At 38.6% G+C, this 23,641-nt stretch overlaps 1 protein-coding gene across 1 annotated transcript in view; it reads right to left on the reverse strand.

Moving 5' to 3' along the window:
- Positions 1-337: 337 nt before the first annotated feature.
- The window catches only part of LOC126334714 (eukaryotic translation initiation factor 3 subunit B), a 79,431-nt gene continuing 56,127 nt past the window's right edge, over positions 338-23,641 (reverse strand). The window contains exons 5-13 of the mRNA XM_049997225.1: positions 22,757-22,911; positions 13,101-13,305; positions 12,871-13,013; positions 11,971-12,112; positions 8,724-8,919; positions 8,306-8,514; positions 1,893-2,096; positions 1,689-1,797; positions 338-827 (exon numbers count right to left, since the gene is read on the reverse strand). Coding sequence (XP_049853182.1) covers positions 733-827; positions 1,689-1,797; positions 1,893-2,096; positions 8,306-8,514; positions 8,724-8,919; positions 11,971-12,112; positions 12,871-13,013; positions 13,101-13,305; positions 22,757-22,911 — 1,458 coding nt within the window. The 3' untranslated portion in view covers positions 338-732. The remainder of the gene's footprint in view (positions 828-1,688; positions 1,798-1,892; positions 2,097-8,305; positions 8,515-8,723; positions 8,920-11,970; positions 12,113-12,870; positions 13,014-13,100; positions 13,306-22,756; positions 22,912-23,641) is intronic.

Consider the following 23,641-nt stretch of genomic DNA (forward strand, 5'->3'; position numbering starts at 1 on the left):
GAGTTCTTGGAACAACTGGCCAAAATTATCCCTTGATGGACATCTGATATCCAGTGACTCAACAGTCTATACTGAACTGTAAGTTTTGTGCTACAATAGTACTTACTAATGAAAAAGGGTTGAAATGATGCCACAAAGACTAAAATACTTCAGTAATTTTAAACACAGTTTTTACTATGTGGCACCGATAGGCACTGTACAGTGTAATATAGTATACTCTTTTTGCGATTTTCCAAATGATTACGAACACTTTTCTTATTTCCAGCTATTATAGCACAATCTGTACAGATGAAATGCAATTAAAAAAAATAAAATAAAATAAAAAAAATAAAAAAAATAAAAAATAAAATACATTTATTTAATTGCTGGTATATTCTATATGGAACATGGTAGAGTTTGCCAAAATACAGTTTGAATGGTAATATTTTATAACAATGTACTGGTAAGCAACTCAGTATTACAAGGCCACAACACACAAATGAAATTACCGACTTAAGCACAGACTGCCCTGGACAGTTTTTCATAAATGTCATTCTAGAAAAACAGAGTTCGCAGTGATAGGAAGTCACACTCCCCCAATACTTCTCCACACAATACAGAGACATACTGAAGTTACACATGGGGACCGCTCCCCACATTCACCAATACTTAACAGTATATCTACAAATACTGTATTCCTGTATGTCCACTGTCAGAGGTTTCCAAGAATGGCTTCTACTTCAGATCCTCACTTTAGTCCAACAATATCCTCTCTTCTTTGACAAAAAATTCTACTACTTCCTCTTCAAAGTTTCTTGGGTCTGAATCAAGTTCATCAGTATCAATATCTGCAAGAAAGATAACAATAATGAGTAAATTTGAGATAAAACATAGGCACAAATTACATATTTAATGTTGCGACAGAAATGCAAAAGTATAAATAATGAAAGAAACAATAAGACTTAGAAAAGGTTACCATTTTCTAATAGGAAAAACTAGAACCATACGAGCAAGGATGGGAAAAAACCCACTAACTTTTAGAGTCAGTCATTTTTTTTACATGTGCATGTGATGCCAGAAGGAACGATGAAACGATGGAATTTCAAAGAATAAGATTTGAAGCACCAGAAAAATATAATTCAACAGGGACAATATAACCGCGCGCTGTGTGTACATACACAATTTCTTTATTAGTTAGCTCTGAAGACGGGCACTGTCTAAAAGCATAGCAACATTTTTGATCTCTTATCTGTGTTTATCGACCACTCAACACCATATATCATAAGTGGTTGCATTCATAGCCACATTTGTCTCTCTAACTTTCCACTGTTTCATTAAAATTTTTGTAGCTATCGTTGACAACAATGACTTTAATGCTTTCTTGTAAACACACAAGCAGCTGTACATAACAGAAACAAGTGCACCAGTTAACATATTTATTTGATTATAGCTAATACTGCTTACCTTTAAATATACATAAATGATAAATCTTTTATTTGGAAGAGATTCTGAATCGCTGATAGGAAGGACCAGCTAAGAAAGGGCAATAATATCTAAATTGCAATACTTGACATAGGAATATCTCATACACAAAGTAATATGGTCAAGCATTGCTAATGGAAATGAAGAATGTAAAAACCAGTGATATTTGTATTAAAGTAATGACGAGCCTGCTGATACAACAAAAAATGGGTAAAACAAACACTCACTGTTTCTGAGAGCCATACGCCTATCCTTTTGCTGCATCCATTGATCAGTGCATTTAGCTCTATACTCTGCAAATTCATCCTTTAGTTTTGCTCGTTTCTCTATCAATTCCTGGAAGTTTAAATGGTTAACGTTTAAGAAGCTGAAGTAACAACAACAAACTGGGCTACAGAAATAGTTACACGAATAATGAAATCAACAGTCACCTTTGATGCCTTCCACATACGTGTACGATCTTTTGATTCAAACTGAGAGCTATATTTTTTAAGATTCTTTTTTATTTCATTCTGTTGTTTCTGTGTCAACAAAGTTGGCAACCGAGGTCGCCATGTAAAGCAATAAAGCATATCCACAGGTGTCCGACTCAGTATTTTTCCTTGGAATGACCAGATCCAGTAAGCATTGTCTTCCTTAAATAAGAAAAATTGAAATGGCTTTATTTTCTCATATGCAAGCAGTATTTGTCAGATAAACAATGAATAATTAAAAATACATGTCCCCAAGCAGGGAAACTCTTCTACCACTTTAGATTTACTTAGATACATACATATTAAATTGTGAAGCATAGTTACTTATTAATGCAGGGTTTTCAGTAGCGAGTCTTCTAATGAAAAAATTGTTTCTACAGTACAAAAAACATTTTTTACTTTTATCTGCACTGTGAATATGCAGGTCAGGCAGTCACCCCTCCCTGGGCCTAGCCTGTACCACGGATATGCGCGAACCCTACCTATAAATCCGGGACTGGGAATTACGCGTTACCCAATCACCTGTTACGCACCAGGCGCCTTCAGGAGCTCACAGGGAGGAAGAAGAGGGAACTCAAACACCGAAGCAGAGGAGGTATAAGAGAAGGGGAACGAAGAAAGAGAAAAGGAACGAAAAACAGAGGAGAGGGTTTTCTGATATCTGTTACTGAAAACACAGAACACCTTTCTGAAAATATCCCAGACATGTTCCCCAAGGCAGGGGGAAAAAGAATAGCAAGATAACGGACATGCAGCACAAAAGGGGAAATATGCTGCAAAGGCTGGGGCCCCGTGGTAGTCAAGCACGAACCCACCAAATAGTGGCGAGCCTCTGGGGTAACTTGTTATTGGCAAAGGACAATATAATGCCAATGTCTGAATGTGATTTGATGAAATTCTGCCAGGCTCGTAACTGTGAATTGCCAAGTAGTAGTGTATATGCAAACTTAAGGTGAAACTGGCCCACTTTATATTATATCAACATTACAGGCTATAACAACTTTAAGTGCTGTTTCCCTCACAATTAGGTCACATCTTGCAGGCATAAGTGTGAACTTATTAAGCAGTGTGCATTATTATTTTTAGTGGTGTACGTGAAATAACTAATGAAATTGAAATCGGATAATAGCAAAGTAGACAAATAAATTAATACAGATTGTGGAAGGAACATGAGTAACTAATTCTGTTTGATTACAATAGGTATGTAGTATTAGCAACTACATAAAAGGGAAGATTCTAATCAGTAACAAAGAATGAAGTAAATATAAGAAATCAATGCTACCGTAATTTTCAGAAATAACCCTTCATCCTAGAAGCAGCAATGATTTTGCCGTGGTAGTTAAGTTTCTCTGTTGCCAATGGAGAAGATTGTCAAGGAGTTAGGCTCACTACCTATTCACTGCATTTTCACATTTGGCAGCAAGACTTAGAGGAAATTTATTCTACCATGGGCAAAACTGCCTGCCTGCATTCTCCTAGTTTGTATTTCATTAAATCATATAGAATTTAGCAAAATTGTTTAGTTTGCTAGTTTTTTGTCAAGAGCTGAAAAATAGAAATTAGAAACTGCCAGAGGCAAATTGTTTTTGAAAGAGAATCCGACAATATGTACATGAACAGGTTTCAGCAAATGCATGTTTTGCAACAAAAAGAACCACAAAGCAAGTAATATTTGTGACATTACCTACAGCATGCGTACACATGCACACCGCCTTGGATAGGAATAAGGTGAATACCAGGATTATTTTAAGCTGCATTTAATTTCAAATTAGGCTGGCACTCAGTGGACAGAAACACTTTCTGTTAATACCTTCTCACAAATAACTAGGATGCAGCACAGCAAGCATTCTAACAATAAATGGATACTGGAGTATATTTTGTCAAACAATGGAAAATCCAGGATGAAATACTGACAGTATTATAGTAAAGGATAGATTTTTAACACTTTTGTGGCTACTTGATGATGACCTGCTTGTTGGCTTTTGTCTCGGGTTCTTTGGCTGATGCTCGTTTGATGATTTCTCTGATGTTTTGCCAGCATGAGTGGCTGGCATTGTCAGAGCTTCACCCTCCATTACTGGTGATAGACTGAGTTGAGTTCGTGGCCACAGACTATATGTACCTGGTGTGCCAACATCCAAGAGCTCTTCTGTGGTGATTTCAGGTTTTGTTCTCCCCGTTATCTGCAGCAGGCATTCACAGCAGCACGGGAATCCAGGATCCGTTTACCTTGAGGCTTTCTTCTTTCTTGTTGAAGCTGTTCTTAGGTATGTGCATTTCTATAGCTTCTCAGAACAAGCAGGTGTGAGAGGTCTTGTCTATAGCCAAGAACTTCTGCGTTGGCAAATTTTGTTATGTGGTTGCCTCACACACTGCGTGCGCCACGGACAATTTCTCCACCTGCCCCAACCTGCAACACTATGTTCTGTGATTGTGGTGTTGATTGATCGTCCTGTCATTCCAACATAAACTTTTCTGCATTACATGGTATGTGGTATATTCCAGACACTGCAAGTACTCTTTTCTCCTTTGCCAATCTGAGATACTCTTTGATCATCTTTATTGGTTTATAGTCTTTACACACTGTCTGCGCAATTTATGGTCCATTCTGTCCTCCACTCTGGGAGTGTATGGCAGAAAGGTTGTACCCTACATTTCTTTTTACAGTGTGTCATTTTGCCGAGTGTTTGACTGTGACAATTCTTGTGTAAATGGTGGAGCACTTATTGCTCCTCATAACACGTTCCAGGTGTTGCATCATGTGTCTGAGGTGCTGCAACTCATGTATTCCTCTTGCTCACATTACGAGCATATTAATAGTGCCTCTTTTCTGGCTCTGGTGATGATTCAACAGTTTGTGCAGGTTTCAGTCCCTGTGAGTCGGTTTTTGATACATGCTGTGTCCCAGGGTATCACCACCACTTGTGGCCAGCACATCTAGAAACTGTAGCTGTTTGTCCTTTTCTACTTCCATGGTAAATTTTATGTTGGCATGGAGGCTGTTCAGATGTTTTAAGAAGTCATCAAGCTGTTTCTCACCATGACTCCACACATATGAAGGTATCATCGACATATCTGTACTACACCTTAGGTTTACAAGGTGCAGAGTTCAATGTCTGCACTTCAAAATGAAAAATCATCAAAAAAATATCAGCCCAAAAACCTGAGAAAGTGTGAATGACGTTCTCTCTCACCTTTCTGTCATGGTGTGGGGTGACGGGGCTATGTCAAAGTTCTTAAAATGTCTTTTGACCACCACCTGAGGACACTGAATATGACAGAATGGAATAAGTTTTGCTTTGTGAGTGAATTCATGTAGCACGGAGATACTTGGCAACAACAGATGAAGTTTTGGACGTTCTGTAACAATTAAGCAGCAGAATGCATTGAGACAACTGAGGTAAGATCAACAGCATCACTCGCAGGGGCATGCAGAGTGAACTTGAGTGCTGCACTGGAGCAATAGAAGAGAAAGTCTGCAAGACGCTGGAACCAGCTTAACAAGACGATTCCTGGCTTGTCTTGCACAGTGGTCAATCTCACTAAATGACAACTTATCAAAGAGTCTATCCTTCAAAAAGGAGGGAATTTTACTATCACCCCAAGAACTATACCCATTGAGGACATCATTGCTAATACCGCAGCAGCCATCTGGACCCTTCCTTGTAAAAGAGCTGAGGAAATATGCACTAAAACAACCAGGGTACTGCACAAAGCAAACCCACCAGCTTGCAACCAGAATAAAGAAGACGCACAAGCTATGAAGTCTTAATCCCAACAGGAGTATATTGGTTCTGCCTGCCGATAGGGGAAATGCGACCTTCGTAATGAAGACTGAAGATTACAAGTGGAAGATCCTGGACTTACTTGGTCCAAAGACGCACCGAAAACCAAGTGCAGATCCCGACGCAGTAGATCACACGAAATACTGATTGGTTAATCAAAGTGTCTTCTCTCTCAGCGGGCATACAGAGGAACATGTGCAACATAGGAGCCGTATCACCTTTGCTGTATAGATCACCAGATGACCATAAGAATATGTACCATTAAGACCAATTGTTAGTGCTCCTGGCTCACTGACGTATAAACTGGCCTTGGCCTGTCTGCTGTAGCTGCACATGGGGAAGACATACATACATAAAGAACTCAGGGCATTTCACCAAGAAGTTGAAGGAACTAAAACATTGACCAAATGACATCCTGACCAGTTTTAATGTTGTGTCTCTGTTTACCAAAATGCCATTCAGTGACACTCTGGAGCAAATTGGTTCCCTTTTCCTCCAACAGATAACCAAGCTCTTTCACGCATGGTTCACCGCGCGTTATTTCACATGGAATGCCATCTTTTACAAACAGCTGGAAGGCATCACCATGGGTAGTCCTCTTTTGTGTCACTATGGGTAGTTCTCTTAGTCCAGTTGTGGCAAACTACTTCGTGAAACATTTCGAAGCACAGGCATTGACTTGGCACCTCATGAACCTAAGGTGTGGTGCGTATATGTCGATGATACCTTCACTGTGTGCAGCCATGGTGAGGAACAGCTCGGTGACTTCTTAAGACACCTGAACAGCCTCCATGCCAACATAAAATTTACCATGGAAGTAGAAAAGGGCAAACAACTACCTTTCTAGATGTGCTGGTCACAAGGGATGGTGAGAAACTGGTACACAGCATGTATCTAAAAATGACCGAACGGATCAATACGGGCACAAACCGTCAAATCACAACCCGAGCCAGATAAGAGGCATGACTAATACGCTCGTAACTAAAGCGAGACGAATATGTGAGCCACAGCACATCAGACATGAAATGCAACAACTGGTAAATGTTCTGAGGAGCATTTTCACCAGTTACGTAAGAAGTATTATAGAGTCAAACACATGACTAAGTGACACATCGGAAACAGAAATTTTGTGTACAGCCTCTCTACAATTCCCAGAGTGATGAACACAGTGGTCGTATGCTGAGCAGAGAGTGTAAAAACTATTTATAAACCGACAAAGAAGATCAAAGAGCTTTTTAGGTTAGCAAAGGAGAAAAGGGGCCTAATTGCTATGTCGGGAATATTCCGCACATCATGTACATGTGGGAAAGTTTATGTCAGAATGACTGGACAATCAATCAACACGAGGGTCTGAGACCATAGTGGCACTGCAGGTTGGGACAGGTGGAGAAATTGACCATGGCAGAGTACACACTCCGAGAGACCAAAAAGTAAAATTGGCCGACACAGAAGTTCGTGCTATAGGGAAGAGCTATCACGCCCACTTGTTCAGAGAAGCTATAGAAACACACAAAGAAGAACAGCTTCAACAAGAAAGAAGAAAGCCTCAAGGAGAATCGATCCTGGATTCCTGTGCTGCAGTGAATGACCACTACACGTAACAAGGAGAAAACCAAACTGAAATGACCACGGAAAGCCTTTTGACACTGGCGCACGAGGTACATATAATTTGTGGCTGCGAACTCTACTACATTACATAACCAGCAATGGAGCGTGAAGCTTTGACAATGCCAGCAACCTGTGCTCACAAAATGACAGAAAAATCATTGAACAAACATTGGCTGAAGAATCCAAGACAGAAGCCAACAGGCAGTTTGTCAAAGCATGTATTGCTGCTTGCCATATAGAGGAGATGTTCATTCACAAACAAGCACAACAAAAAGACTGCTATACATTTGAGCCATCGGCCAAAAGGCCTTCTCCTAAAGTATAAAACCCATGCCCCTCCCCCCACCCATCAATACACCCCTCATTCACACACGTGATCACTGTATGTGAGTTGTGTGTGTGTGTGTGTGTGTGTGTGTGTGTGTGTGTGTGTGTGTGTGTGTGTGTGTGTGTGCACTTTAGAAGGCCTTTTGGCTGAAACCTCAAATGTATAGCAGACTCCTGTCCCCTTCCAATAGCAAGAGAGAACTGATTCAGATTAGAGAGTACCACTTGTTACAGCAGAAAATGAAATTTCAAAAATGTGGAGGCACACTTAAGCAATTTTAAATTAATAAACACATTAATTTTCACATATTTTTATAAATTAATTCTAACTAATACCCAACTGGTTTGTAAATTTGTCACAACGAAGGGAATCGCTTACAATTCTGGCAAAACATCAAATGCATCAGGCCCAGCTTACTGACAAACTTAAGGAATTTCCCATGGTAGGTCCTTATGAAACTAATTAATGACCTGACATAACGAAGAGTTCAGTAAGGAGTTAAGGAAATAATTGGCGGAGAAGCAAGATATTAGGCAAATTACTGTCTTTAGTTGTTTGTTTGAAACAAGGAAATGTTGAAGGTCTAGTTCAATTACTATAGAAGCGATATACCTTAATTTAACTTACAAATATATTAAAAGTGGTCTCACCTTCGCTTTCCAGACTGTCACCGCAGTAACAACATACCGACCTGTTGGGTCCCACTCAATATGTGACACATTAAAATGTTCTGTTGTATTCATTATAACAAAATCATTTGTGTCAACAAACTCCAACGATCCAGCATCACTGGCTAAAACAATGAACTGTCCGCATGGTGCCCAATACATTTTGTTACAGTTCCTCTTCTCAAATTTTTCTGAAAAGCATAACAACCTCTGCTAATACTGGTACATTTTCAAATTTACATAGAAATAAATGTGATCAAAGGAACATTACTAACTAGAGAAGTAAAATTCAGAATAAATTAAAAAGGGGTTAGCCTATGTAATTTATTATAAATATTTATTTCTGAAGATGAACACAAAAAGTACTGCACATGAATGTGTAGGAAAGATGAGAACATACTCAGGAGTGTTGGTGCTTGTCCTGTTTTGACACCATAGAAGCTTACACTAGTATTGTTTGTATCACCATGGATAATTGCAAACTTTGAACCAACTGGTTCCCAATCAAACTGCAGGATGTTTTCTTTGATTTCAACACTGTCTACAGGTATCTGCTTTTCCCTCATGTGAAAAATTTCAAAATTGTAATACATTCCCTGAAAAAGAATACACACATACATAAATAAATACTGAAATGCTCTAGATTTAGTCAATCCAAAAATTGTATTGTGTGAATCCTTTAAGCTAAACATGAGAAACTGGAGAAAAAAGGACACAAGGAGAAGAGTAAATGGTATGTCAAATTAACATAGCATAGCAATAAAAGAAATTATTCATATAGTGAAGGGAGATGAAAATTTAATAGTCATGGGTGACTGGAATTCAGTAGTAGGAAATGGGAGAGAAGGAAACTTAGTAGGTGAATATGGACTGGGGCAAAGAAATGAAAGAGGAAGCCGCCTGGTAAAATTTTGCACAGAGCACAACTTAATCATAGCTAACACTTGGTTCAAGGATCATGAAAGAAGGCTGTATACATGGAAGAAGCCTGGAGATACTGACAGGTTTCAGATAGATTATATAATGGTAAGACAGAGATTTAGGAACCAGGTTTTAAATTGTAAGACATTTCCAGGGGCAGATGTGGATTCTGACCACAATCTATTGGTTATGACCTGTAGATTAAAACTAAAGAAACTGCATAAAGATGGGATTTTAAGGAGATGGGACCTGGATAAACTAAAAGAACCAGAGGTTGTACATAGTTTCAGGGAGAGCACAAGGCAGCAATTGACAGGAATGGGGGAAAGAAATACAGTATAAGAAGAATGGGTAGCTTTGAGGGATGAAGTAGTGAAGGCAGCAGAGGATCAAGTAGGTAAAAAGACGAGGGCTAGTAGAAATCCTTGGGCAACTGAAGAAATATTGAATGTAATTGATGAAAGGAGAAAATATAAAAATGCAGTAAATGAAGCAGGCAAAAAGGAATACAGACGTCTCAAAAATGAGATCGACAGGAAGTGCAAAATGGCTAAGCAGGGATGGCTAGAGGACAAATGTAAGGATGTAGAAGCTTCTCTCACTACGGGTAAGATAGATACTGCCTACAGGAAAATTAAAGACACCTTTGGAGATAAGAGAACCATTTGTATGAACATCAAGAGCTCAGATGGAAACCCAGTTCTAAGCAAAGAAGGGAAAGCAGAAAGGTGGAAGGAGTATATAGAGGGTCTATACAAGGGCGATGTACTTGAAGACAATATTATGGAAATGGAAGAGGATGTAGATGAAAATGAAATGAGAGATATGATACTGCGTGAAGAGTTTGACAGAGCACTGAAAGACCTGAGTCGAAACAAGGCCCCCGGAGTAGACAACATTCCATTGGAACTACTGACGGCCTTTGGAGAGCCAGTCCTGACTAAACTATACCATCTGGTGAGCAAGATGTATCAGACAGGCGAAATACCCTCAGACTTCAAGAAGAATATAATAATTCCAATCCCAAAGAAAGCAGGTGTTGACAAATGTGAAAATTACCCAACTATCAGTTTAATAAGTCACAGCTGCAAAATACTAACACAAATTCTTTACAGACGAATGGAAAAACAAGTAGAAGACGACCGCAGGGGAAGATCAGTTTGGATTCCGTAGAAATGTTGGAACACGTGAGGCAATACTGACCCTACGACTTATCTTCGAAGCTACATTAAGGAAGGGCAAACCCACGTTTCTAGCATTTGTAGACTTACAGAAAGCTTTTGACAATGTTCACTGGAATACTCTCTTTAAAATTCTGAAGGTGGCAGGGGAAAAATATAGGGAGCGAAAGGCTATTTACAATTTGTACAGAAACCAGATGGCAGTTATAAGAGTCGAGGGACATGAAAGGGAAGCAGTGGTTGGGAAAGGAGTGAGACAGGGTTGTAGCTTCTCCCCGACGTTATTCAATCTGTATATTGAGCAAGCAGTAAAGGAAACAAAAGAAAAATTCAGAGTAGGTATTAAAATCCATGGAGAAGAAATAAAAACTTTGCGGTTCGCCGATGACATCGTAATTCTGTCAAACACAGCAAAGGACTTGGAAGAGCAGTTGAACGAATGGATAGTGTCTTGAAACGAGGATATAAGAAACATCAACAAAAGCAAAACGAAAATAATGGAATGTAGTCGAATGAAGTCGGGTGATGCTGAGGGAATTAGATTAGGAAATGACACACTTAAAGTAGTAAAGGAGTTTTGCTATTTGGGGAGCAAAATAACTGATGATGGTCGAAGTAGAGAGGATATAAAATGTAGACTGGCAATGGCAAGGAAAGCATATCTGAAAAAGAGAAATTTGTTGACATCGAGTATAGGTATAAGTGTCAGGAAGTCATTTCTGAAAGTATTTGTATAGAGTGTAACCATGTATGGAAGTGAAACGTGGACGATAAATAGTTTGGACAAGAAGAGAATACAAGCTTTCGAAATGTGGTGCTACAGAAGAATGCTGAAGATTAGATGGGTAGATCACATAACTAATGAGAAAGTATTGAATAGGATTGGGGAGAAGAGAAGTTTGTGGCACAACTTGACCAGAAGAAGGGATCGGTTGGTAGGACATGTTATGAGGCATCAAGGGATCACCAATTAAGTATTGGAGGGCAGCGTAGAGTGTAAAAATCGTAGAGGGAGACCAAGAGATGACTACACTAAGCAGATTCAGAAGGATGTGGGTTGCAGTGGGTTCTGGGAGATGATGAAGCTTGCACAGGATAGGTTAGCATGGAGATCTGCATCAAACCAGTCTCAGGACTGAAGACCACAACAACAACAGCAATTTAATAACACAATGGGGGGAAAAAAACTTTTTCCAAAGATGTTTGCGCATTATTTATGACCTGAACAACAATCTGTGTATAGAAAGCTTAAATTTTATCTCACTTATGTAGAATTTTCCGAAGTAAAACAGTTAATTACAAGAGGTTTTCCCTCTACTTACTAGTACAGCATTTCCTCTGGATAACAATCAACTAACACTCTGGTACAGTATTTATATTTGATGCTAACTACCAACCACCAATTGGTTGAAACAACTTTTAATTAAATGACAAGCAGTAGACATGTTATTTGTAAATCTGAGACAACATGATCACAACAAAACAGTTTTATGACAAACAGTTTAACATCTAAACAGAATTAATTACTGGAAAACATCTACTCACACTGTATTTGATTTCATTCTTTTCCTTCCTTGTAAGTTTCATATATCGATTCACATTCACACACAAATAGTCTCCTGTCTTTTGCCAATACATCTTGCAATCTGCGACATTGAAAAGATTCTTTGCTCTGACTTCATTGCGACTGTAAAAAATGCATTTTTTCTTAATCAAGATTATTTAACAACAACCATTTTTTTACATATATTAATATAATTACATCATTCCATTTACAGTTACACTCCACAAGTGACCATACAAACAGAGGACTTTCATTTGCCACTTTTTTATTCCACTTACATAGGAAAAATTGCAAGAAAACCCGCTTGTAACTAGACGCTGCAAAACAGAAGCTCATTGCTTCAAAACCTCAAACAGGCACCAAACAGCAAGTCTATTGTTCACTGCATAATTACGAATTATCCCAATTACAAAGTTGGTAGTACACCGTTGTAAATCGGTTTCTCCTCTGCAGAGGAAAGTGCTGCAGCAAAATGGGTAGCATTAATAAAAGTGATTCGAAACATTACTGCCTGTTAAGTTTAACTCTTGTATCAATAAATGTATTTTTTCAGCTGTATTACTCAATATGTTAACATTCAATAATTTTGATATGCAAATGCTTTTGCACATAGTACCCCAGCTAATAGGAATTAATCAACTGAAGATATCTTGTGCTTGTTCCATTTAGCAAAAATTTTGCATTCAGATAAACTAACTTAACATTGAACATTCCTAACACTAAAATTACAAGTTAGAGCATCATGAGCCCAGACCTATACCTTTGATAAATGTTCATAACAAATACTGAAGTGTATCTCACATACAATACAAAATTCAGCCTCCAGAAGGCCAATGGCAATTGTCTGAAATACATATAGTTGCAGTGGAACAGTAGCATACCTTGGTATCTCAAGAAGTGAAACTCTGGCTGGCACGTCCTTATCTTCTGCTACCCAGTATGCCAAAACATTATCAGATGGTGACCAGCTGAAATCTCTTATACCAGTAATCTTTATACTCTTCTTGTCCAGTAAACCAAATGACTGAAATATCCAAAGATTTATAGATACAAACAATGATCTGTAATAATGTCAAGATATTTCCCATAGAAAATATGTTCATACACTTACCGGTGTTTCATAGACACTAAGAATATCAGTACCTAATTTTGCAAAATATCTGTCATCGTGAGACCAACGAAGAATTGGCCATATTGTCGTCGTCGTCGTATCTAGAGGAAATGATCTTTTTTCCTGTCCAGTGCGAATGTCCCATGCAATTGAGGTTTTTTTATCACTATGACCATCAGCTACTGGCGAACAAGTAACAAGGTATCTGTAAAAATAGATTAGAAACCATCTGTCTAACCACTTCTTGTCCATATCTGCAGTTTATTTAGGGGTGAATTCCACTACAGTAGAGAAATTTACAAGATAAAATTGAGGCAATAACCCACTGTAACTCAAAAGCAATTTTTTGCTCAAATTAGAACAATACAACTGAATACTCAACACAGAATTTTATTCAAATATAAGTCAGAATTCCTGAAAATTACAAGTATTGCACACCATGAGAATAATTGCAATATTTCAGTTTACTATAATCAACAGAAATTACAAAATGATGGGTGGAAGTATCTACTTATATTTGCTTATACAAACAGTGTACATGTATCATTAAAAGCACAGGTGTTTACTAGTCTCTTTCTGATGACTATAAGCCTACATTTTCAACATACAGCATTTAACAAATATCTTACTAAAATAGAACTTTCTTCTAGAACTCGGGTTCTAACAGTTGCCATTTCTGAAGAACACTTTTCTCAAATGCAATACAGTACAGACGTAAGGCTGGAGTAAACTTTCTCATTATAGATTACAAAAACTTCATATGAAGGATGTGTTTAAAGTGACTAATGCTCGTTTCAAAAATCTTCCTGGAATTCACATGGATTTTGATTCAAGACTGACTTGGGCTACCATTACAGAGATTACCAACAAGTGCAGTACATTTAAAAAAATACTGATTAACAAAAACTAAATGTCACAAACGATATATTCATTAGGAATTAATAAATCTGGCCAATTTCTGTCAAGTGATTTTAAGCAGATAATAGACACCTAGTGAGAGCGTTTTCCTGGTACACACAAGATAACAAAAACTAAGTATTTTAAATTAGAGACAGATAATCCTAGAAGAGACTAACTAAATAACTCGTCGCATATGTAAGGCTGGCTAATCACTGGCAGGAAAAAAAATGGGAACGGCCAATCACTTTGAGACAAATGTCCAACACAAAATCTTAAAAATCATCCTTGCTCCAACAGAAAATTTATTATCTATCAGAACCACAAGAATGGTGTTGGTGAGCGCACGTGTTCGTGTGTCAAATACACAAAACCTGGTAATTTGGAAAAATGCTGTAATTGTAAACATAATGGACAATGCCTGAAGCACCCACACGAGACTGATGAAATGAAATGGGCTGAGAACACATGTGATGTTACTTCAGTGGGGGAGGGGGACTTTGAAGTATGAGCCCACTTATCAACAGAATGTTGCATCACCTGTTGACAGGATGTGGGCAATGATATCGTTGGCAAGGATGTCATAACACTGATGTATCCTATCCCACGCTGATGTATCCCATCCAAAGGCAAGCTGGCCCACAACTGCTGAAACTGGTCCCTGATGTCCTGGTTATTGGCATTAGGATATATTCAATGTGAGCTTTTCCCACAAATGTTCTGTCGGAGACCAAACTGGGGATCACAGACAATTCATTCATTAACACTTGTGCCATATGTAAAACACTGTCATATTGAAAAATGGCACTACAATACTGTCAAATGAGAGGTAACACATGAGAACACAGTATGTTCATGACCTACCATGGTGCTATCAGAGTTCTATCCATCACTAATAGCTGTGACCTGAAGTCACATCCGATGGTTCCCACGCTGTACCATGAGTAACATTGCTGTGCCTCATCGAAACATTGGAAGAATAGGACCCCTCCCCAGGTCACCACCATACTCGACAATAATGTTCATCTGGTATAGAGAAAAACTGCGATTCTTGCTCAACACGATGAGACACCATTCATTAGATATCCATGTTTCCCAGTTACAGCACCACTCCAAACACAGCTATTTGTGTTGTGATGTTAACAGCAGCCCAGGCTTGGAACAGCAATTCTGGAGTCTCGGTGCTGCCAGCTGCCAACCAAAGGTGCAGAATGACACACAATGGTGTAGGGACCCTGTTACGTGGTCAACTGGAATTTTGACAACATGCCTGCCCCCACGTTCCTGTGCAGTCTAATTTAAGCCACTGACATCTGAATGCCATATAGATTGCATCATTTGACCAGCAGCCAAATTGAGAACTACTATGGGGCTCCTTCCAAACTCTGCCAGGTGCTGATAATGCTATCTTACATGAATATACAGTGACCACTAGAACCCAGATTTTACATAATTAAATGTCCTATTCCTTTATATGTAATTATTTAAAAAAATAATTTCAACAGATTACACTGAAAGAACCATTACTGCAAATAAATTACAAATTTTACACACTTTGTGGTATAATACATATTTCACACTATACTAGATAATTTAACATATGTTAATATTATTGTGAAACTATTATACATTTTCATTAAGTTCCATAAATTTTTGTTATATAGCTAGAAGGGGGGGAAAAACGTTAAGTTTTATTATTGTGTCTCACACTGTTGTCCATCCCGTTGCTAAACTGCACGAGTTCAATGAGAACAACAATGACTCATTTTAAATGCTTTCTTTTCTTGTGCTCAAATGCTTCACAATGTGTAACAGTCAGTTTCATTTAAGTTAACCATGGCAATGGTCATGTCTTCGTTGTCATCAGAGCTGAAACATGGATTTCTATTGCCAGTGCTTTAATCACTGATAGTAAAATAGTCCTCTGTCCAACTTGTGATAAATATACAGGATGCAGATGATACCTCAAACTGAGCAATATTTACAAAGGAATCTACATATTAGGAATAAACAACGGATTTCTTCAGACAAACAGGTTCTACTTACACAGTTGGAGCGACAGCCTACATAATCCAATAATGAATATTTCAAAGAACTGTGTTTTGCATTGATTTTAGGGAACAAACCCTGCAACAAATGTCAAGTACCTAAATTTAAACATTTGTAATAAAAATACTGCAACCGCAACATTCCTGACGAGTCCCCTCAGGAAGAATTTTATACAAACATTCGATATGTGAACCATGAGTGACCCAGCAGACACCCATAAGGTAATCAAATTCTTGCCATACCCATCCCAGCATGGCATTGTCGACTGTGGCAGACGCTTCATGTATTCTGTCCCGGAGCTCTGCTACAGCACATGGCAAAGGCAGTACATACACCAGATTTTAATGTGTCCCCACAGAAGAGAGTCACACAGAGGGAGATCTGGTGATACCAGGAAGCCATTTAACGAAACAGCTGTCCCCTTCAATAGCACGGCCGACCCATCAATGCAGTAGCTCTGTGTTCAGGTACCCAAGAACTTCACAATGAAAATGGGGTGGAGCCCCATCCTGCTGAAAAATGAAAGAAGCGACTGATTGCATTTGATGCATCAGCCATTGCAGCAACATGCTTAAGTAGGAATATCCAGTGACTGTGCTCTCGGCGAAGAAGAATGGCCCATACAGTTTTCGACGTGACAAGACACAAAAACCATTTACTTTTGGGTAATTACCCTCAAATTTCAGTGCATTCGTGGGGATGCTTTGTACCCCAGATTGGGCAATTATGCCTGTTCACTTTCTAATTAGTGTGAGAAGTGGCTTTGTCGATGAAAATTAAGTGATCAACAATGCAATGCCATCCCCATCCAATTGTTGCAACTGCGAACAAAACTCTAAATGCCTGTCTTTGTTGTCATCATTGAGCTTCTGCACTAGCCCTAATTTGAATGGTTTCATAGACAGCTTCTGTCGCAGGACTTTCCACACTGTCATTGGAGCCATTTCGAGTTCACAGGATGCACTATGAAGCAATTTCTTTGGACCCCTTACGAATGTGTCTCATATGTGCTCCACATTCACTTCACTCACACTGGGACGTCCGCTTCTATCTGCCGTGCACAAGCAACCCACCATAATGAATTTGTTGTGCCAGTGGTAAGTGGCCTTCCTTGTTGGTAGCTTCTTACCATAATTGGTTCTAAATATCTGTTGAACAGTTATAGTACACTTGGTTTCATCTAACTCCAACACAGAAAGCTCGCTCCGCACTCGAACTCGCCATGTTTCCCCACTAGCGCTGACTATGGGCAAATTACCAAACTATGCTGTGGCAGTATACATGGAGAAAAGAAAAAACTTTCAGGGGTTTTCTTCAAAATGACATAATATCTGTGCAATGTTGGTTCTTGTGCAATAAATAAAAGTGTTCCCCGACTATGTACACCATGTGTAGATTTCTGCTGAGGAGATGACATGTTGTAGCCCATTTCATCAATAACCTAATTATGAGCAAGTTGGGCTTTGAGGTAGAAGACGGCGAAAGAAATGCACTGCCAAGTATTTGGGGGGGGGGTTACATTTTCGCCGCACAAAGAACAGCTTATAACAGTGGTTTGTACAGCCCGGCCCACATAGTGCGTGACTCAGCAAATCACTCACGCAGTGCCGCTTAGCGGAATTATCCGGATTCACAGACACCAATTTTAAGCACTTAAAAGCCCGGTTTACAATGGAACGAATGGAAGCGAACATGTGCAAGTGAGCATTTACAGAAAATTCATTACCATTTGCTTGTACATGGGTAGAACCGTTCATACTAGAGGGAACAGAAGAGAACACGCGGTAGTGAACAGTGCCTATGAAGGCAGTGTTGTTAGTTTATGGAGCTAATATTCAGCATACAATTCTATCTTGTTAGAGCCACAATGCGAAGTTTTGCTATTCAGTGAGGATTATTTTGCATTGTGAGCGCACTGTTCTTGATGTAGTACACAAAACGGCACCAAGAACGAAAGCGTCTCAATTTGTATGGAAACATGACATGCGTGGAGATTGTACACTTGTCTCAATTGCATCTCCATCTCCTTAGCAGTGGTCCAAAATTTTCCTTGTACGTCAGTTGCCATTTTTCCCTGGCTTTTCATTACAACTGAAGGGAAATTTAAGAACAGAACACTAATTACTGGCATCAAGCATCATCTCAAGAGGTGACACATAGAAGGTCTAATGGTCATTTTTTTCCACCTCTAAAACCAAAATGGTCTATAGTGGTAACATGCATGCTTCATGATCCAGAGAGTGCAGAATCAAATCCCATTCAGACCACAACTTTCATTATTTTCAACCGTAGATTCACTTCTCACAGATGTTGGAGAAGCCACGAAGTACATGTGGTTTGGATTCCATGTTCAACTGTAGGTCTCCATTTTCTGGTAAGGTAACTGGGGAAGGTTACGGACACGCAAGTAGCTGCAGTGGCGTCTAGTTGAAAGACCTGCAAGAGGCATACCAGGTACACAAGAAAATTCTCTTTTGCTTGTGTTTGTTAACTTGTTTGTTCCGTTGAAAACCTAGCTTAAACTATACAAACATTTTTTTTTTTAATAACTTCATATCGACAGTTCAATTCTTGCATATGTAATTCTGATAAGTGGCCAGCAGAGAAAATAAAATCATTGCAATGTTTGATGTAACATACTTCCATCAATGAGGACTTTTAGTTTGTTGAAAGTATTACATTTTATAACAATTCCTGTAGGCCACTCCTTATAATAATTTTTGAATGCAGTACATTTGACAATCAGTGAAACAGTTCTTTGTTTATTCTCTGTAGTCACAAAAATGCGAAGTGTGTATTGAATGGCAAAACATTTTGCTTGCTCCAGGCACACCGGACAAAGGAAAAATTGACGCTGTCAGGCACTTCACAGTAACCCCTAGTCTTATTTAGACATAACTGGGATGGAATCAGAAATGGTACCAGCCATTGTTCTGCATGTTGTGCTGCATACCAAGCATACTTTATCAAATGTATGGCAAAGAAAACTGGTAATGAACAAATGACAAGCTTAAGAATACTGTTCTGCTGATAAACCTGAAATGAGAGAAGTATTGGAAATTAAGTTGTCTGATAATTTCCTGAAAAATTCTTTCCACTGTTGAAAAAATTCTTTTTCGAGAGGTCGAATCGCACTAGTAGTTCCAGGCAGATTTCATATTACATCAACAAATTTTTTGTCGACCTCATTACCATGAATCCAACAAAAGCAATGAATTAGTTTCTGCAGATAATAGGAATACGTTGCAAAGGGAATGTTGAAAATTATCCTTTTCCCATTTTTTCCAGATTTTAATACGTCAAATACAAGATTTTTGCAACTAAGCAGTCCATCTTTTATTTTTGGTCCTAATTTGCCTTGTGGTTCTTATCAGAGTTGTAAACAGCAGTTGCGGGGATAACAGCAAGATTTGTCTTTATATCAGCTATGAATTTCTCTTTAACACTGTTAATCACCGGCACCTGCTCCAATGTTTAAATGATGTAAACTTGGTAATTTTGTGACTTCCTATTCTGTATGATTTCCTGAACCTGCAAAGCCAAGTTGATGAAGCCTGGAAATTAGAAATGTTCATGTCATATGCACTTTGGTGGGCACAGTCTTTTATATCTCCATCGATAACAGTGTATAGCCTCTCATGAGCGGTTCTAAATCTTTCGAACAGTTTTTCATTCAGATGGTTTCGGGATTCCGTTTCTTACTTCATGTAATTTATTCTTCCATTTGTACAGTTCAAGCTTCAATTTTATGAAACAAAAATGCCTTCACACACTGTAACTTCAAGCGTTTTTCCTCTCCTTCATTTAACCAGTGTTTCCACTACCTTTTCTTTGTCACTGAAAGCTGTTACAGTCCATATTTTTATTAGACTTGGAAGGCATTCGTCTTCGGAACTGTTACTGGCACAATTGACATCATCTGAACCACAATTCGTGGAATCATCACAGTTATTTCCTATTTCTTCTAACATGTCCACAATTTCAAAAGAAAGTTGATATCATTCGGATGAATGTCAAGGAAATCAACTAACAAGTGACACATATGTACGTCCTCAGGAGAAGTAGGTGATTTCAGCTGGAAACCATGTTCTTCATATTTCATCATAGCTAAATTGAGAATGTCAATTGGATTCCACATTACTGTGAAACTGGAGAAAAAGGTACTATTAGCAAGCATGCCTTACAAAAGAACAATAAATATTAATTCAGCTTTGTGTGTGTTGTCAATACTCGCCCATACTGCAAAAAGCAACTGATAATTTTGAACAGATGTTACTTAAGCGACTAATTCAAGAGAATAGTAACTGTACTGTAGTGTAGTGTCAGAGAAACTATCAACGAATGGTAACCTGAAATGTCCTTTACAAATTACAGTTAAAACGGAACAGTGGAGACTACAGATCTGCTCCGTGAGAATTTTTCTGATCAATGCTGACAGCTCACCTCGTTTTTGCTTTTTGTGTGGCAAGTTTGGATATTTCATTGCTTTTGATGACTTCTTTTACAGTCTTAAAGAGAAGCCAATATTATTAAGTCATGCAGTGAATTACTTCATGGTGACCTTATGTGTAGTTCAAGGAATTTACATTTGTTACCACCAGACATTATGTCAATATTTAAGACATGAATGTTAACAGGCCCAACTGTATCACTGGAAAATAAGCATTTCTGCATATTTCTTTGTAGGCTCTAGAGAGACCGGCGATTTCTATGACCCATTGTGGGTGTAGCAACTGTGCTGGCTAAAGTTGATGCATAACCTAAGCAACTTCCTTGGCATGATCTGAGGCAAACTGTTTTAAGCTTCCTTGTTCACAGTGCTAGGCACTGTGGGGCAGGCCAATGCTGGTTTCTTGCACATTATAAGGATTAAAATATCCAAAAAGTAAGAATCATTAGAGAAGCTGTACAGGAAGAGTACCACTATCCAGAATATATTGTACGGTAAATGTTATATAGCATAATATTACACAAAATATGAACTTTTCTGTCAGCAATAATAATAGCTGTAGCTATTAAGAAGAGTGTAGTGGCAGCTTAAACCATCTCACCCCTGAAGTTCTTCATTCCACAGATAGTGATACCTTTGAGCTTAAGGGTGTCAGTTCATCTCAAGCAGGTCTCCTGCAGACAAACACTGGCCTTTTGCAAAGGATTTCTCTGCCTCTATGTGGGTCTGAAATGTCCACTTTCCAATCTAGTACTAATACAATGTTGACCATTAGTCAGACATTTTTTTTAGAGTAGTTCAGTTCTTCTGATTCATCGAACTGACCACATACTGGGCACACTACTTTTTAGGTATTATTCTGATGATTTTTCTTATTTCTGATACTGCAGCTACATCGATCACCGAAACTAGTTTCAAGTCAGTAGTAGACTCATTCGCAACTCCACTTCTGCAGATGCAGTGAATGAGCACTTCCTTGACTAGTGGAAGCATTTATCATTGTTTACTTTTTGCTACTTTTTACTGAGTACTCACAAAATTTTTTGATGATTTAGAGGGCAACTTCTACACTTTTGTCTTAGTATACGGTGCTTAATCACTTTCAATTCTTGTGCTTTTCTTGAAAGCTGTAGCTTTTGAGGCTCCACAATATGAGCCGGAGAAATTGACTCCAAGGCAGATTTATGTCTTTCCTTCAGTATGTATAGCAATGTGACGCTACCTGATGTTAAATACAACTTCACTATACCTACATTATGCAAGACACCTAGCAGTGTGTTGAGGGACCTTTGTGTATCACTGTCACTCCTCCCTTCACCACTCCAGTTGTGAATGGTGGGTAGAAGAACAATTGTTGGTAAGCCTCTAGTTGAGCTTGAATCTCTTCATTTTACCTTCAACATCTTTTCACTAGATACATGCATGTGAGAGAGTAATATATTTGTGACTTCTCTAAGAGCATGTGCTCTGAATTTTAATACTAAACCACACTGTTATGCCCAACATTTCTCCTAAGCATCTGCAGCTGGAGATGACATTATCTCCATGATGCTTTTGCATTTACTAAATGAACCTGTAATGAAAAGCGCTGCTGCACTTTCAATCATCTTATTTCCTCTATCAATCCAGTCTGACTATTAACACTTAAGATACGCCCTTTCCTGATGATTCTTCTAATGAATCTCAGTCGAGCATGTGCCTCACCTGTGATTTGTATGTGTACATTCCATTTTAGCTCAAACTAAGTGGTTACTTCCACATTCTTATGGCAGTTACACTGTATTGTGATGTGTCATCAATAGCGCAATGAAACATTAGTGGATCTCTGTCTTTTTATGCATAACACACTACATTTACAGCTTCAGTCTACTGCCAGTGCCTGCACCAAGATCATTAATACATATTGTAAATATGTGGAAACCCTACATATCTCCCCTGGGATACACCCAAATATAAATCTACGCCCAAAATCTCTACACTGAGATGACTCTTCAATCCCACAACACAGCTGTTCTGCGCACTTTTATTTTGTTCATTAGGCAGCAGGGTAGAACTGTACTTAATACCTTCTGGAGATCAAGAAGGAAAGCATTAATCTGGGTGCCAGTAAATGATGCCTCCTGGGTTTTGAGGACGGACAAAATGAACTGGGTTTTATACAATACAGCTACTTTACTATACTAACATGAAAGACTTTTCCACAATGCATATCAATAAATTAATGTTATTCACAAATTAAAATTTGACAGAATTAACTTACTTTTCACATGGTGAAAAATTAATAAACTGAATTCCAGGATGTGAAAATCTGAGTTTATCGAATTTTTCTCCATACCACAAAGCCACACCTTGCTTGTGGAAGGTAGCAAGGTAAGTTCCGAGTGGGGACCATATTGTGTGGGACTCTGACCAGCGCTAAAACAGAGCAACATCTAGTAATGAAACATCACAAAGAATTAAACAACTTACAAAAACATGGAGAGAGTATTGTTCAAATACTAAATACCAGAAAAAATGTCAAATATGCCAATGTTATTTCACAATTAATACTGTGAAGGATCTGGAGGGGTGACATCACATGTGGCTGGCTGTACACAAACTCCATTGCTAAGCACAGTTTACACAAAAGAACTGGAATAAAAAGGAACCCAATTCAGATCTGTGAAAATACATGTACTGTACCAGTAAATATAAAACTGTCATCAACCTTATTTTTTTTTTTACCATGACAGTGCTTTACTAGGCATGGTCCTACTGGAAGTGGCATGCTATGGCCTTCCTCCAAATCTCTAAACTGGCTAATCCACAACAGTTATAGGGGATCTACAGTTCTTCCGACACCTCCAAGGAAAGCAAGGTCAGCCAACAGTTTTGCTACATCACCACGGCATCATGCCAAACAGCCCACAGTTAATGTGTACATAACAGTTTGCAGGAACCCCAGCATTAAATTGCATATGAAGGATGCAAAAACTGTTGCCAACACACTTCCAAAATCAGTCAGCAGTGTAACTAAAGTTGAAAATGTTCTGAAGTTATGTACAGAATTAATTACTGTCAGACAAGAGAGAGAGAGAGAGAGAGAGAGAGAGAGAGAGAGAGAGAGAGAGAGAGATTCAAACATATGTTCTTCACTCCCTCCTTG

The sequence above is a fragment of the Schistocerca gregaria genome, chromosome 2, assembly GCF_023897955.1.
Source record: "Schistocerca gregaria isolate iqSchGreg1 chromosome 2, iqSchGreg1.2, whole genome shotgun sequence".
NCBI lineage: Eukaryota > Metazoa > Arthropoda > Insecta > Orthoptera > Acrididae > Schistocerca > Schistocerca gregaria.